General features: G+C 40.1%; 1 protein-coding gene across 1 annotated transcript in view; it reads left to right on the forward strand.

Moving 5' to 3' along the window:
* Window positions 1-17,380, forward strand: part of ITPR2 (inositol 1,4,5-trisphosphate receptor type 2) — a 243,595-nt gene that overhangs the window by 154,190 nt on the left and 72,025 nt on the right. The window contains exons 38-42 of the mRNA XM_059473401.1: window positions 11,648-11,756; window positions 13,315-13,502; window positions 14,610-14,793; window positions 15,387-15,643; window positions 16,560-16,760. Coding sequence (XP_059329384.1) covers window positions 11,648-11,756; window positions 13,315-13,502; window positions 14,610-14,793; window positions 15,387-15,643; window positions 16,560-16,760 — 939 coding nt within the window. The remainder of the gene's footprint in view (window positions 1-11,647; window positions 11,757-13,314; window positions 13,503-14,609; window positions 14,794-15,386; window positions 15,644-16,559; window positions 16,761-17,380) is intronic.

Consider the following 17,380-nt stretch of genomic DNA (forward strand, 5'->3'; position numbering starts at 1 on the left):
TGACTTGGTGCCATGCCTGTGCAGTTTAATTCCCAGTTACTGGAACTGTAAAATTCTTCTTGGTTTTCATTATGCTGTTGAGCCCTGGTGTTGGGATGTTGTGTGGCATTTATCAAAGAGATGTCAGGAATGGGAATATCAGCACCCTTGAAACACAGAAGAAAAAGATTGCTGTTCCAGGACTTCCAGAGCAGGTTTCCTGCTGGCTCCCAGTCAATCTGTGCTGTACTTAACACCTCTAAAGAAGCCCATGACATTGTATTTCCATAGCTACATGCTGTGCATGTACGAACATTCCAGTGATAATATATTTCTCCTTGGAAGCAATAGACATTTAGGCATTATAATGGCAACAGCTTCATAATAAATATATGCTAAAATCTGGTATGATGAAACAGCTAATGCACATGTGCTGCAGTCTTATCTGGGACATAAATAACTCCACAATTTTAGCAAATATTAAATATAAAGGGGCAATTTGATATTATGGGTGAACAGCTTGCATATTAAATTTTATATAAATATGAATCTGTCTATTAGAAGTGGGAATTTGAAAAGCTGAGACAGGCTCATGAAAATGTGACTTCATCTCCCCCTTGTCTGTACCTTTGAACAGCTGATTTAATTTCAAGCAAATTTTGGTCATTTTTTCAATTAGTTATAGAGTGGCTTCAATGTTTCAGGTTTTTTTCTGTGTAACATAGAAGATAACTTTTTCCCGATCTTGGGAAATCTGGCATTTAGAAATTGTTGTTGCTCCTGAAATAAGATGACACCTAAAAAACTATTGGGCTCTGATGTGACAGCCAAATATCTCTGACAGTTATTAAAAACAAAATGGTACTCTTAATACAATGTCTCAGTTTCATGCAGCAACTTTGGCTAATAGAAGGGGTTTATGAACCTTCTGCTGCAGTGCTGCACAAAGTCAGAATTATTTCCATGGCAGTCTTCAAAGGATGTTATTGGATTTATTTGTTTCAACTGATGAAATTTTAGACTCCAAGAGTGAAAAGCTAATATTGGCCTCTAATTTAAAAGGGAGGATTGTGAACTGCTTTGGAAAAAGAGAGGTTTTTCCTAGCAAAAGTTGCCTTCAAAACTCAGAATGTCTGTCTGTTGTTTGGAAGAGAAGCTCTGTCATAGAAAGTTCAGATATGCCAGGAAAGACCATCACCATGTGCCAGGAAAGCTCCATCACCAAGTCACTGTAGGTTTGTGAATCAGTGGGTAAAGTCCAGGGTAATCCCTGAGTGAGCCTGGAGAGGCTTATCCTGCTCACTAAAGAATGACATTAATGGGAGGTGGGGTAGCCTGGTCTTGCCCAGGCTCTGAGCCAGGATCTGGTTCCCCATTCTTGGGGAATAAACCTCCCAAAGGCCTTTTTCCAGCCTCCTGAGGAGCTCAGCACCAGGGATGTGGCAGAGCCCAGCTGTTCTCTGTGGCAGCCCAGCCTTTGCCAGGGCAGGAACAAGAGCTCAGGTGCTGAATGGCATTGTTTTAGTCACAAGATCCAGTTCTCACACTTGATCAAGGGGTCCTTTCCTTCTGGTGAGGCTTTAAGTCCTAATCCTGCATTGCCATTATTTCTTAGCTACTTGGGAATGGATTTGCTGTTTGAGGAAGAGGAGGTGTGGCTCCTTGTGGTGACAGCCAAGTGTTAACAGCTATGTCCTTGCTGAGAGTCAGCAGCAAGGACCTGACAAAAATCAGCAAATCTACCAGAGGAGTTGCTTAATATTTATTTGGTATTTGCCATATCTGGCAATCAATGTCCATCCACATATTTTAGGGTTTTTTTTCCTTTTCTTTCTCTTTTTTTTTTTATGACACTCTGGCTCTGGCCGCACAGGTTTCACATTTCCAAGTACTATTCCTAGGACCAGGAGCAGTAGAAATTAGCATAGTGGTGGGGTGATTGGTTTTGTTCTGGATTTTTTATTCAATGTAGACTGGAATTCTCATACAAGCACAAAATTTTAGGTGCTGGACTTCAGGTGCCAGTTTTATCCCGATACCATCCTGAAAAGGATTATACAGTTGGGAGAGTTGACATGAATAGAAAATTCCCGACCAAATTTACTGGAAATTTATTCAAGCTGCTACTACTACTACTACTTTTTTTTTTTTTTTTTTTTTTTTAACTGGGGAACATGAATTATAAATATTTTCAAATTATCCCTGTCAAAATGGATAGCTAATAAAGCGCTTGACTTGTAGTGTTTTCTAACTTTGCTCTACTTTTCTGTTTGTCTGAAATGCCACCTAATTTCACAGATGTAGTGAAAGCAGTGCAGGAACTGGCTTTGTTCCAGGTGGGAATTGTTCTCCTCTGCTTAGAAAAGGAGGGGGATGCTTTGTTTTCCCTGCTGTGCTGTGCCGCACAGAGCGAAGGGACAATCTGCCCATCACTGCAGTCACCACTTAGGACATCTCCTGCTGTATCCTTACCACACCCACATTATTTTTTGGAGCAGATTTGTACTGGTTTTCCAGCAAGGTGGATGCTAAGACAATGTTTCCACACACCACTGATAATGATTTAAATATTTCTGCTGCCCTGAACCTCTGCAAGGTTGGTTCCCTTCTGTTCCTGGTTTGCTGTGTGGATGGAAGCTGCTGGAATATGTTTTGACCAGCTGTTTTCCTTTGCACTAGCCACAAGTATATTTGGAGGCTGACACAAACACATATACACACCTGTTTTTTTTCCTCTTAATGTCTGAAATCCAGGAAATCAGCAACAATTTGGTATCTGTTTCCATCTAAGAATGCAAGAGGTGTTTCCCAGAAGTGTCAGGTGTGTTGATCATTTTGTCAGGCTGGCTCTCAGGGCACTCTGGATACAGGGTTGCTGATCATTGTCCAAAGCACATCTTTAAATTATGGAAAGACAGAATGTAGCAGTTCCGTGTGTTGAATACAGTGGTGTTCTGAGGAGAGTGGCACTGAAGGAAAAAATGGTCACTTTTGACTCAGTCTTGGGATTGTTTTGAGACACTTCATAAGCCCCTTGATTATTTTGCAAGGATGCTGAAAATTAGTTTCTTTTATAATCACTTTTTAAAAAAAGTAATATAGACATATAGAGCACTTCTAACTGAATAATTCATATTACTGTGAACATTTCTGTTGGTTGAAGAAAGTGGCACAGGACATGTTTTAATGTCATGTACACAGTAAAACTAGAAACTGTTAAGAACCAATGAGAAGTACTCATTTAGTATTATATTAGTACTACCCAAAAATCATGTCAAATCCAAAGAAAAGCCTATAACCTGGGTTGCAAAATAATTCTGATAACCTGGTTTAGAAAGTGCATAGGTTCCTTCAAAGGTAAGCAGTGACCTAAGTACAAATTCTGAATTTTTGAAGTGTCATCAACAGTCTTCAAGGTGACCTCAGTGTGCCCTTCCAGTGCCTGAAGGGAGCCCACAGAAAAGATGGAGAGAGACTCTGGACAAGGGCCTGGAGTGACAGGACAAGGGGCAATGGCTTCACACTGACAGAGAGCAGGGTTAGATTGGATATGAGGAAGAAATTCTCCCCTGTGAGGGTGGTGAGGCCCTGGCACAGGGTGCCCAGAGCAGCTGTGGCTGCCCCTGGATCCCTGGCAGTGTCCAAGGCCAGGCTGGATGGAGCTCTGAGCAACCTGGGATAGGAGAAGCTGTTCCTGCCCATAGCAGGGGGTGGGACTGGATGATCTTTAAGGTCCCTTTCAACCCAAACCAGGCTATGGTTTTGTGATCATATTAGTATCATTTATTAGTAGTCAAGGAAGAAGTTAAGAAGTCAGTGGAACTGGTGGCAGGTAAAAATGAGCAGAAAACTGAAATACAGAAGTGCCTCCTGACCTAACTTGAAAGCTCTGAGCCAACAGGTGAAGATTCTGCTGTATCTGATCCAAACCAGGGCAGGCACTGCATCTGCTGAGCATCCCTTAGCTAGTAAATCAGGTGTCTGTAATGCTCTGGCTTTGAAGTTCAACCTAATAGCAATATGGCAAAAGAGAATAACGTCATGAAATTGGTGTTTGGCCATTTCTATTATTTTCCATTGCTGCCTGTTACAAATTGCTCATAAAACGTCAGAGCACGGTAGTGCTCATAAGTATGCATCTGGAAATTAAGTGTCTGTTTTGGTAAATATTCACATTAGGGCACTTAGGGGTAATTTTTTTTTTTTCTTGCAGAGTATGAGGAGTTCCACAGAGAAATCCTGTTAAAAAATAATGGGATTTGTGTGCATAACTCCCTGTGCATCACTTTGAAAGTTTACCCCCTGCAGCATAAGAGTTAGATAATTTTAGTCTTTGAAAATTGTGCTTCTCAGATCTGGTCTTTTCCTACAGTCTTTTATTGATGGTGCACTCATAAATGCTTCTGAATAATTGTGATCAAATCTTATATTGTTTTCCTTCTGTGGTGGAGAACTTGAGTTATTGTGTATCTCAGTGCTTTGTCTTGTACTGGAGGAAGTCTGAAAGGAAAAATTACAGAGGTGCAAACATGACCTGGTTTGTAAGTGCACAGTTTATATGCAAAAGTGACAGATATAAACAATAATATTTGCCCACAGCAAAGACTTGTTATCTCTATATATAAATACATATATACATATCTAGAGATCTGATATTTGAGCAAAAAAAACCCCATTCAGCAGCTACTAATACTTTATGGCCTAATAGAAAAAGTATATAATTACAAAATCAGACTGTGTTTTTCAAAGTGTTTTCTTCTCAGTCTAAGTATAAACGTCCCAATGCTGTGGTTTTCACTAACCCAAACAATTTTTCTCTCCTGCTATATTCCTAGTGGAGCCACTTTTTAGAGTTACTGCCAAAAAAATCTTTCTCTTAATATGATGCTTTCCTGAGTTTCTTCAGGGTGCAAAATTGGACAGTTATCAGGCAGAACCTGTGGGTTTTTTGTGATGTATCCCGTATTCTTTTCCCTATCCATATTGAAAATGGACTGGCAATGGCAGTTATTTTGCAATAGTTTGGCACTTAAGCTTCCAGCTTTCTATGGAACCTAGAACTGCAAAGGAAAGAAGAATTAAAAGACTGCTTGAAAAATGAACTCCTTTTTAGAGCAACTATAGTTTGATTTTAAAGAAGGTCATGCTCAGTTGTTGTTTTTATCTGAGCCTGTCAATGCATCTCTGCATTAGTTACAGTCTCAAGTTTATCAGTTAGTATTTGTGATGCAGGAAATTTGTATGGAGAGAAGTCGGATTCCTCCCAGTTTTGTGTAGGATTGAACAATGGCACATTTGAAATGTGGGATGTCTCTGCCTAATGAGAGACAGCTGAGAGGTGTGGGTGGCCAGCTCTGTTCTCCTAAGAGAACTGTGTCATGAAGTCTGGTGCATATTTTGGGTTGTTTTTTCTTTTTAAACTTGGATAAAACACTTTTGCCTGGCAAAGTGCATGTCTGCTCCTTCTCCTACTTAAGTTGCTGGCAAATCTCCCGTTGATTTTAGTGGAAGCAGAACTGGACACCAGCTGGACCCAACTTCATATTTGAAAGTGCTTTTTTCCCTGGTGTGAATAAACGCCCCAGTGTGCAAATAACTGTGCTGTTGGGTGTCATATTTTATTGGTGAAAATATATGACTTTCAACTATCAGTTGGCTATGAAAACATCTTGTTGCAAAAAGATCAAAACCAAGAAAAAGCTCACTCTGTGTAAAAGCAAACAAACAACTCCCCAAAACAAACAACTTCTCCCAATTTGTGAGCCCCCTGGAAGCTGCTGGCATCATGAAAACAGAAATTTTCCACTTTGTGGACATAATAGGAGTCAAGACTTCGGGGCTGTCTTCCAAGCCCGTGCTTGTGCAACTCCATGCGTGTGGTAGCCATGGCCTCAGCTGATCCCTTTTGGAGACAGGGAGATTTCTGTGTCATCTTGCATTTCAAGAGCAGGTTGTATCATAATTTAAAGACTTTTAAAACCAATTGTGGTATCTCCACAGAAACCACTTGCACAAAACTCCTTCTCCCACCATGTTTTGTCTCCAAGAGAAATAAGGGAACAAAATGGGTGAAAAGCAACAACAACATAAGCAACAACCAAAAAAATCATCCTGAAGTGGGCACTCAGACTAAGTAGACTAGAAATTTCATTTATAAATAATGACAAGAAACATGTAGAAGTAGGTGTCTTTTAAACAGCCTTCATAGAAAGCCTCATCTATATTTACTACAGGAAAAGGTAGCATGATGTCTTCATAGATTACGTGAGATGACATATTTTTTTCACCCAGTTTGTTCTCCTAATATAGACCACAAGATCTTCAAATAGTTTCTGTCTGAGAAGCCACCTAGTCGTGGTTTAGTAACTGCCAGCAGTACAGACTATCACACCTCTTCTTAAGCTGTTCCAATAGCTAAATGCCACTACTGTTATATAAAATAAAAATAAAATTCATAACCCACAAACTGAATAACCCAGCTGCCTCTACCTCTTTTCTAGCTGAATTTCTCCATTTTCAGCTTCTCACCACTGTCTTGCACCTTTTATCTTTAGACTGAAGTCATCCATTATATCAGATTTCTTATGTAGATAGTCAGAAACAGAGTTCATGCTTAGACTGATAAACTCAGTAGATTGAATGCCTTGAATTTCTGATGAAAAGATTTGTTTTATTCTCTAATCACTCTTGTGGAGCTTCTCCAAACCTGATCCAATTTGTCAGCATTCTTGAACTGTGGACACTAACTTGTGATGTGGTATTATTGCTACAGTAATGTGCTCCTGCATGTGAATAAGTGAGAGAGTCTCACAAATCCCACATAACAGATCTTGTTACCCTTTGCAGAACTGTGGGATTTGGGGATTTGTCATTGCACTGATTTTTCTCTTGGGCTTTTCATTCTTCCCCAAAGTCATGACCTCCTAGAACAGAATCCTCCATTTTTTTGGTGTGTTCTCTATTTTATTGTTAATAAGACATACAGAGGTTTGGACATAATGACACTCATATTGTTTACTTCTAGTCAGTTTTATAAATGATGCCTAAATTGTTAGCAGTGACTTGACCTTATCCCCTCTTTTTTGTGTGTGTGTCCTCTCCAAACACAATTAATAATTATTTTCTGTATGATTTAATTTCATTAAGAAAAGCCCCAAATGAGGCACACAATACATACTTCATGAGTTTGCCCTTTAGAAGCCCATATATTTGTTTATGATTTCTTGCTTTAAATTGCACATTGAATTCTATCAGGCACTGAGTTGTTAAGCCACTTGATAACTATCCTTCTGGGCTTACTTAATCAAAAATTTTGCCTTACAGCATTGTGTTACACTGCACAGTTTACCAAACTTTACCAGAATGACATTTTTATTTTTAGCAAAAGCAGAAGATAATCTTCAGAAGTTTCAGAAGGTCTGTTTTGGCAAACCTGTATTGAGGCAATTATTACAACATGATGCCAACATTAAAACTGCCATCAATATATAGTAACTTCCTTTAATTTCGTGTTAATGGAATGCAAAATCAGCCATTCCTTTGCCTCTCCTGGAACTGACATCAAACTCATGACAGGGAGCTGGATATAATTAAAAAGTGTAAGTGCTCCCTGGTACTTTTGGAAAAGCATCATTGCATGTGAGACGTCTCAGAGTTCTCTGGGATTTTGTGTCTCTTCCAAACTTTCTGAAAATCTGTATTAGTAGACCAGAGATCCCCAGCAGCTCCTCTTTTATACTTGGCTGCAAGTTATTAAAATATGAAGATTTAATAAGCCTAGTTTTCATACCTCTTCCTGGATTAATGCTGAAATATGCTCGTAGCATCATCCACTGTATCACTGGTTGGATGTAGCTGCCTTTTCTGTGTAATCACTGATAATCTGAGCATTTCCACTTCATTAATTTAATACAGATTAAGAACCAGAAGAGATCATCAGACCCTCTTGTTCAGCCTCCAGAATGTTGTATGTATAATTCCAACTCCTTAAGCAGTGTGCAGAGTTACATAAGGCAGGATAGATAAGTTTTGGTGGTGTAATAGGGAGAGCTGGTGCTGATGCAGGTATCCATGGTAAGCCTTAGGTACCTCTCTCAGCCTTTGCTTCCTGGCACATCCTCATGTGGAACCAGCCTTTTGCAGGCCCAGAGAGGGCAAGTGAATAAACCATTGTATTAAGGCATTTAAATCAAGTTTAAAGATCAACGAGCATAATGAAATACGGACTGAGAAAATGGAATTTGTTTGTGTCTACATGTTCCTACTAGAATAATTATTCCCTATTGGAAACTTTTGCCTGTCAATCCCCAGCTATTTAAAACTGCAACAACAATATCCAGTTGTTGCTTTCTTGTGTCCTCAGTCTTTATCCTAGCTTTTGTTAGGGACAATGCAGTGGTATTCATCAACAACAATAAGACTGTTATGTTTCATTGTGTTTTTTCCAAAGCTATACAATGTTCTATCCATTATGGAAGGATTGCAGTCAGCTGAGTGATGTTTACATGTCACTTGCATACCCTAATAAGAGGTATAAAAGTGTATTGTAGCCAGCAGGGGAGAGTTTCAGTATGGAAGACCAGGACTTTTGCCTCGTATAGAAACGTAATCAGGGAAGATAGCGCTGCACTGCTTAGTGTGCTTTTATTTTTGGCCTCTGCTTTGGTGGCACAAGTGTGTGTAGTAGCTGCAGCAAACTGCTTATTCATGCTGCTGCTGTGATCGTTTGCTTTTGGGCAGTGTTAATTTTGTGGCTGTGCTAAGTTAGGAGCCCGTTCCCAGGGACATCAATGGCGTGGCTGTCTGGCTGGTCCTGGCAGCGACCGGACAAGCTCGTCCGTGTGATGGGGCTGTTCTTGCCTGTGTTTGCTGGCATTCCCATAAAAGCATTCCCACACACCTATGCCAGCAGGATCAGCACTTCTTCTACAAGCTGGGTCTTTCCAGCTTTTTCTAGGATGGTGCCTCACAGTCACATGCTGGAGGTGATGGGTGTTTCTGATACATTCCTTGGGCGTTTCTCTGTGCATTCCTCAGCCCGGTTCGTGTGGCTGGGCCCTTCTGCTCTTTGTAGTGGCAGCTCATTTCACAAGACTCATGGAAGTCATATGGCTGCCTGAGGTCATCACAGAGGAGATGAGGATCCCGAGTTTGCAAATATGTGGGTTGAGCCTGGGGTGCGTTTCTGACACAGCTGTCAGGCAAAGCAGAGGTTCCACCACATTTCTGCTTTTCAAACACGGCATCCTTGACTCTTGACACTTCAGCTTCTGGGAACTATAACTATTGTCTGGATTCATGGGAGGTTGGGAGAGAGCAGGAATCCTAATAATTAAGACTTCTTGGAAGAAGAAATTAAATCTGCTCCTTAGTTTGGGTATGGGTGGAGCAGGATTCCTTCCCCTTTCTGTAGCCAGCTGGAGAAACATCTTCATATCCCCTGGTGTCTTTGAAGGTAACAAGGCAGGAAGAAGATCTGAGATGTGCTGGTAGTTAGTATTCAGACCCCAGTGCTAAATCACTCAGTTTATTAGTCAAAAGCTATTTTATGGTTTTAAAAATTCTTCTTGATAAAATAAGGGCTGTTCTGGTTGAACAATAAAGCTCGTGACCACAGGTAGTATTCTTAACTATCTATAGATGGTTTTTGGTGTTTCTTCCCATGACTGCTCTGTGACTGTTTATATAATTTACCATTAGTCATCAGCAGACTGCAGAGGTTGCTGGTTGAGGAGGTTGACTCAAACTGAGTGGTTAGTCAAGTGCTATGGCAAATGCCAGCCTTTCTGTTGAAGAGATCATGTCTCAAGACATGATCCATTCAGGATTGGTTCCTCGTTGGGAGTTAGGAAGGATTTCTGCTCTGTGAACCCCTTTGTGTGACTGTTTTATGATTCTGTGATATATATGCCTGCGAAAGCTTGAAAAGGGGCTTTAGCCTTTTTCTCAGTCCATGTTTATCAGTTCTGGTGGGAACCCTTTTCCCATCACCAATATATTTTTCTTCTTCAGGAGATGAGGAAAATGAGGTTCACTTTGCTGTGAGACACTGGATTTTGGTCTCAGCTAAAGACAGGATGTTGAGCAGGAGGAGCTGGTGCTCTTACCCTTCTTAAAATTGCTTATGAGCTTGGTTACTGTACTTGTCCATTACTGTACCACTCCAGGTTAAACCCCATCACAACCAGGCTGGTTAGGAATCTGTGTGAGGTCCTCAGAGACTTCTGGTTCTTTGCCTTGCTCTGTCATGCAGAGCACACTGGATTAATCTGACCTGGAAAATCCACCCAGGAAACTCCCTGTAGGTGATGCTTCTTATTTTTCTTGCAGCTATTATATTTGTAGCTTTTGATATTTTACTGTAGGCCTTGTACTTTCCTTGGCTGTATGAGGGAATTCTGTACAGACTATTCAGACTATTTTATCAAAGGAAAGCACCAGAATGGGAGAGCTAGGAAAGAATGGCTGGTTGATATTGTCAGGCAGCACACAAAGTCCTGCATTTTGGCACTTTTTTCAGGTGGACAAGGCTATTGTCTTCAAGGTCCATGAAGCAGTGAAGCCCCTCTGTGGTGTGTGGTTGCCACTGGAAATATTGCCAAGTTAGCAGGGAAGTGGGAGTGAGAGTGTCTGGGACTTGCTTCCCTGCTGCCTGCTGTCTGTGGTGGCCACAGAGATGTTTTGATTGAAAACTTGACTGCTGCACTAATGTGCAGGCACTGGCAAGCTGCTGAATGCTGAGAATGCTTCTAGTGCACATATTTTTCAAAATTTTTTTCATTAAAACCAGCAGTTTAGTAAAAGTAGGGGAAAAATGTTCAATTTTAATGCCAAACACTTGAAGTGACCATTTTCCCCCTTCTGTGTTGAGCATTGGAGATCTTACTTATTCCTCTTTCTGAAATCTGAGGTTACACATACACCTACAATTGTTGTGTCACCTTCTGCCTCTGTAAAACTGAGTGTTGACTGCAGGTGTTCTGTGGAGACTGAAGGCAAAATAAAAATGCCAAGTAATTGGTACCCCTGACTCTCAATCCAGGGTGTCTTGTGTTGCAGAACATAAGTGAAATAAAAGGGAAGATCTTCAGAGAGCTGCATGCAAATTTTGACTGGTTGTGGTTTTGGAAGTCAAGGAACAAGGCGATACAGAGAATGCTTTTTAAGCTGTTCTATCAAATGTCATATCTCTGTTTTAATATTTTGTGTGATGTGGCTTCTTTCAGATGATCAGCTGGATTATCTGAGATCAGAGAAAAGGGAGTGGTACTACTCAGCTGCAGAAAATAGGAAGAAAGTGCTGCCATGGCAGGGTAGGGCACAGACACACTGACTGCAGAGCACTGGCTATTTGTGGAGCTTGTTTCAATATACACATCTCACAGATAGCCAGTCAGAATTACTGAAGTGGAGGTGTTTTATTTATAATCAATAAGTTTAAAACAAACTTCAAAAAAGTTTATACAACACTATTTTAGAATTTTCCCCCTGGGATTTGTTAGATAAGACTGTTAGATATTTGTTTTCTGGACAACTTTCCTGTTTGTGTGCTTACTAATTATAATGGAAAGACCTACTAAATTATGTATCTGTGTTAAACAGCTTGCTTTTTGAACAAAGGAAATTGGCCATAACTCTCATTTCTTCTATTTTTATTTTTCTCTTAAAGGGCAACACTTTAAGGAAAATCCTCCTGTATCGGTACTTTAAAGGGGAATATGGAAGTGGTATGAATGGGCCCCTGTCTGCCAGCTACAGCAAAACTGCACAAGTGGGAGGTAAATCAACACACATCATTTAAAGAGAGCAAAATTAGCAGCACCATTTTTTCTAATAGGCACATTGGACATGCTCCAGGCATTCAGTTGGTAAATAAATCAAACGTGTTCTGTAAGCACTTAGAAGAGAGGTAGTATCAGACTCTTCTATTTTTAATTTGCTCACACTTGTCTCAGATGGTGCATTTGGAGGTACCAAAGCAGGTACCAGGAAATCACCATCCAGAAATTCAGTGAAGCAGAAAACTTTTGGAGAGATGATGTTGTTTCTGGAAATTAAAGAATTTTTTGACATTCCAGATCCTTTATTGATACATGAAAAATATCTAAAGAAAAGCTTTTCACAAAATACTTAGACAACAGAACAGATTTTTCTGAGAGGTTGTAGAATGTGTCAGTTCTTGTTACAACTTTACTGGACAAGACTCTGATGAACCTGTCCTATCTTCCTGTTTCAGTAGATGATCTCTGTAGGTCCATTATAAGCTAATTTTGTGTATCATTCTACTGTAGAAGCTACAGGAAGTTACTGCAGGGTGATTTCTAGGAAAACCCATAATAATGGATGTCATAGGAAATGAGGCTGGAGCTAGGTATGGAGCCAGGTCAGAACTGCATTTTGCATTTTCGGTGCACACTGAAAGCGTGCCCAGATTTGTCAACTTTTGCAGATGTTACCCAGCTGTTCCTTCTTTACTATTACAATATAGACTCTGAAAATCTTTGCAGTCTTAACATTCTGTGTGCCAAATTTTGCTCTCTAACAAATAAGAGACTGCAGTTTTACTATTTTTTTAGTTCTCTCTAAAAAGTGTGTGTGTGTGTGTGGCATCATCACAAAGTCTGAAGCATTTTAATCAGTTTAATCAAAGTAGTACTGGCTGATTAAAGCAGTACTGTATTTTTACTAATGAAGTAGGCACAGTTACATCTTTAGAGAAGTAAGTATAGCAGGAAAGATGATCATCTGTGATAATAAAAGGTGGTTGATTTAATGAGCTAATACAATTTAGCAAAATTTCTTCAACCCACACCTTTAATTTGGATTAACTTGGGTCTGTGTTCTTAAAAAAAGCATCATAATGGTGATGGTAATGATGATGATCTGGAAGGTGGCAAAAGCATTTGGCTGGAAGGTCAGACCCATAACCAGGGTGGATTTACCAGGACACAGTTTTATTGTAGATTAGGCCTGAGATTGAAGAGCAGATTTAAAAAGGATCTCCGAGCAATGACCCTACTCACAGTTTTGTGCATGTAGCAGTGGAATTAAAAAAGGGCTCACTGAACAAATCAATGTCCTTTCCATCTTATTTATTGTCTGAATATCCTGACAGAACAATGACTTAGGGATTTGTTTTATTTCTTATTCTTAGAGCCCAACATTGCAGTTTCATACAAAAATCTTGTTTTTATCAAAGGGGACTTTGCCTGACAGAATTTCAAAATTAAATTTATTACATTGCTATTGTGTGCTTTATCACTACTAATAGGTTCATTTTCATATATGTGTGTGAAGCAAACACGAATGGTATTTGTGTATTTGTCTAATTTGCAGGTGGATTTTCAGGACAAGATGCAGATAAGTCTGGGGTGACTATGTTTGATATCCAGTGCCTCCTGGACAAAGAAGGTGCCTCAGAGCTGGTCATAGATGTGATAGTGAACACCAGAAATGACAGGATTTTCTCCGAGGGCATTCTGCTGGGTATTGCGCTGCTTGAAGGTGGAAATACGCAAACACAGGTACTTGTTTAATCTGCTTATTTACATATTGATTCTCAGGTGCATGTGGTCTGGAGACAAATAAAGAGAACCTTTTTGCTGTGAGTTCTCTGAGAAGTTTGTCACTGGAATATATACCACTGTAATACAAATGTAAATATGCCCTATTACTATGCAGTAGCTCTTCGGGAGAAGGAAAGGTTTTTCAGCTCTCCCTCTCTGTGTAGCACTGTGCTGCTTTTAATCTGGTCACTGCCATGTGAGCATTATCTCCAGTTATTTTATGTCAGTCTTCGTAAAATTAAAAATTATATCTAAAAATTATAATACTTCTAAGTTTATGAAAGCACATTATTTTCTAGAAACCTTCAGAAACATTTATCAAAATCTCCAAAGAGAAAAAACCTTGGTCATTTGAGAAGACCAGTATTCCAGTTGATAGAAGATATTTGCTTTTAACTATGGTTTCTAGGTGTTTTTCTATATATTTGCTTTAAACTATGGTTTCTAGGTGTTGTCACCCAGATTTAGCCAAATCAGATGTTTGAGGAAAGAGAGAGAATTAATATGAGGAGGGAAGAACGAGAGAATTGGGATTGTTTGCAAATTGTTTCAAATGGTCCTCAGCCTGCTTGACAGTTATACTAAGGGACTGGAATTAATAACATAAAATAATATTTAATAATAAATTCTGTCTGTAGCCCAAAAAATTAATATAATCCAAGCTATAATATTGCATATTTGATGTCCCATGCTTTCTCTTGTTGTTACATAATAAGTCACTTTTCACTGTTATTTGTAGATGGAATATAATGACTAGTAAGTCTGGAGAAATGGAGAGTGTCACAAAGTAATTTAACTTCAAGTACAATGTTGTGACATTTAAAAGACTGCAAATAGCACAGTTCACCATTTTACCCTAATTTTAAAATATTATCATCAGTATTTGTTACCAGCCTTGTATATCACTTTGTGAAAGAACTGGTCAGGCAGTGGCCAACATTTGTTCTGTGTAAGTGAAATAATTATTCATCATTTGTTTCACAAAAAAAAAAAAAAAAAAAAGTGTATTTTTTAAATTTCTTCCTCCTTAGAAGATTGATATCTAAAGACTTTTTTTTTTTGCAGTATTCGACTTACCAGCAACTAAAGGAGCAGAAGAAGTCAGAAAGGTTCTTTAAAGTGCTGTATGATCGCATGAAAGCTGCTCAGCAGGAGATCAGATCCACAGTGACAGTGAACACTATTGATTTGGGGAGCAAAAAGAAGGAGGATGACAGTGACCTCACCATATCTGTTCCCAAAAAGAGAGGTAAGGAGGCACCCCTGGGAGAGAGGGGAGCAGGGCTTTATATTGACACTGCATGTGCCACACCACTGGTGCTCTGCTGAGTTGATCAATAAGCTTTAATATTAATCATTGCCAATTTGCATATTTTGCCTGTTTTTCTCTGAATTACAGTCCATCTCAGGTTGGCCACAAGGAATTAGCTTTAATGAAATCGGTGAAGCTCTGCCAGTTTGCATCAATAAAAGATATTGAGCTGTATTTTTAGAGGAGCCAAAGCAGAGGCTGCTGCTATTGGGGATATTTCACAAGAGCAGGCTCAGGAACTGATTTCCCACCCTGTGGTCTTCCCATTGTTCTCATCATTTATTGTATATGGGAGAGAAATAGTAAGGCTTTTTGTGTTAATGTTCTATTTCACTCTGGTTTGTGGTTTATTTGGAACGTGCTATCCCTGCATGAATGTTGCTTTGATAGTCTTTGTGAGTTGCCTAGAGGTCTTTGAAGAGTTAGACACCAACAAAGGAAAAGTTGCATTCATTATTATTGTTTTCTTATTGTTTAATCAAATGGGGAGACAGGCTTTCAGAAATGAAGGAAAATTATCTTCTTTTCAGTTAAGGATTCAACTCTGCATCTGAAGGAGGGAATGAAAGGACAGTTAACAGAAGCATCCTCTGCAACCTCCAAGGCTTACTCTGTGTACAGAAGAGAAATGGACCCAGAAATAGACCTGGTGGGCTCAGGAGCAGATGCTGCAAATGCAGAAGAGAAGTCTGCAGAAGAAGCAATCATGAGCCCTGCCATTGCAATCATGCAGCCAATACTGAGATTTCTTCAGCTGCTGTGTGAGAACCACAACCGAGAGCTCCAGGTAAAGGGTTTTGAGCTGAGCTTTTATAGGGGTGATGTTAGAGGGGCTGCACCTTCATAAGGGGAGAAAAACACACTTGTGCCTGGCCCCTGTGACAGAATAGGGCTGTCTGAAATGTTGGGTCCAAGGGATAAAAGAACCCTTTCCAAGAACCATTTGGGTTCTGTGTTGGAGGAGTGCATGTTTATATCCTCAGAATTGCTTGGGGATCTCAGCACAGCCACATGGAACTGAGCAGGGTCTAAATGTCCCTGTTAGTAAGGTTCCTGTGCATAGTTGGTAATCACTTACCACAGATTTGAAGAGCACAGGAAGTTTCTGGGTACTGCCCCTTTCCCAGAGTATCACAGCTGAAGGCTTTAAGATGCTCTGTGTGTCCCTGCTGTCAGTTCTTTTGGTAGAAATTACTGTCCCCATAGCAACCTCTGCAAAATGTATTTTCTGCCAATATACATCAGTGCCGTGGCCAGGAGTGGTTCCTCCCCTTCCAGCTGTGGTTGGGGTGGTTTGAGCTGAGCTCCACAATGTGCCACCAGACCTGCTTGGCTGTGGGGCAACAGCTTCCAAGAGAAGGGCTGTGATGGGTGACTGGGAGCAGGTCTGCAGGATGTATAAAAGACATTTAAGGCCAGTGCAGATGTTTGCCAAGTTCAGTTTCCTAAGCCTTCCCTGCTCCATGATTTAATCAGGTAATAGTTCTCAATTGCTGCATGAAGGCCTATTATATTTTCTATAGTAGTGCAGTGTACTTCAGTACCTGAGACACAGTAGTCATATGGTTATAAGTTGTATCCTTTAACATTTTCATGAAAAAATACTAAAATACTTTGTTTGCCTTGACTCTCTTCCTTTTTTTGTTTTGTTTTGGGGTTTTTTTGTTTTGTTTTGTTTTGTGTTCCTTTCCTCCACCCACCAGAATTTCTTAAGACATCAAAACAATAAAACAAATTACAACCTCGTTTGTGAGACCCTTCAGTTCTTGGACTGCATCTGTGGGAGCACCACAGGTGGGCTGGGCTTGCTGGGGCTTTACATCAACGAGAGGAACGTGGCTCTTGTCAACCAGACCCTGGAAAGCTTGACAGAATACTGCCAGGGGCCATGCCATGAAAACCAGGTAAGCTCAAGAACTTCTGGGTGCAGAAGGCTGTACCTGAATGTTGCTGTCAGGCTGCTTATGACAAACCTTTGAGGATTCCTGATAACATAAATTCACTTGGAGCTGCTATGACTAGTCTTAACATGCTTCAAGCTTTCCTGAGGCCTGAGCAACCCTTTTAAGTCAGAGCTCAAAACAGACTCTTCCTGTAGTACCTCTTCTTCCTCTGAGAATTTGCAGACCTTTTGGAGGGAGTTTCATGTTTTATGTTGCTGTGTCCATGGCTTAACCCTCACTTTGTGAGACTGGATTTGGAGTCAGAGGTTTGGAAGTGCATTGCAAAGAGACTGTTTGTGTTTCAGTGTGTTTCATTTTCACACATTTTGCTTTTGCTGGTGTTTGTACATCTTGCTAACACTTACTTTCCTTATTTCACATAACTGCCACAAGGTTTAACTTACCCTCCTGCCATACCACCTAGCATCTTTAATTATGGATCAGTAGTGAAATGGATGACACTAAAGACCATGCTTCCGATCTTCTGTGCCTTCCTCACTGCAGCCTTTGGAAGTCACACAGCTGTGACTTTTGGTAAAAGTCTCTTTAGTGCCATGCTAAAGAAGTGTAGAAATGTAAAG

Source organism: Ammospiza nelsoni, chromosome 5 (genome assembly GCF_027579445.1).
Source record: "Ammospiza nelsoni isolate bAmmNel1 chromosome 5, bAmmNel1.pri, whole genome shotgun sequence".
NCBI classification, from domain to species: Eukaryota; Metazoa; Chordata; class Aves; order Passeriformes; family Passerellidae; genus Ammospiza; species Ammospiza nelsoni.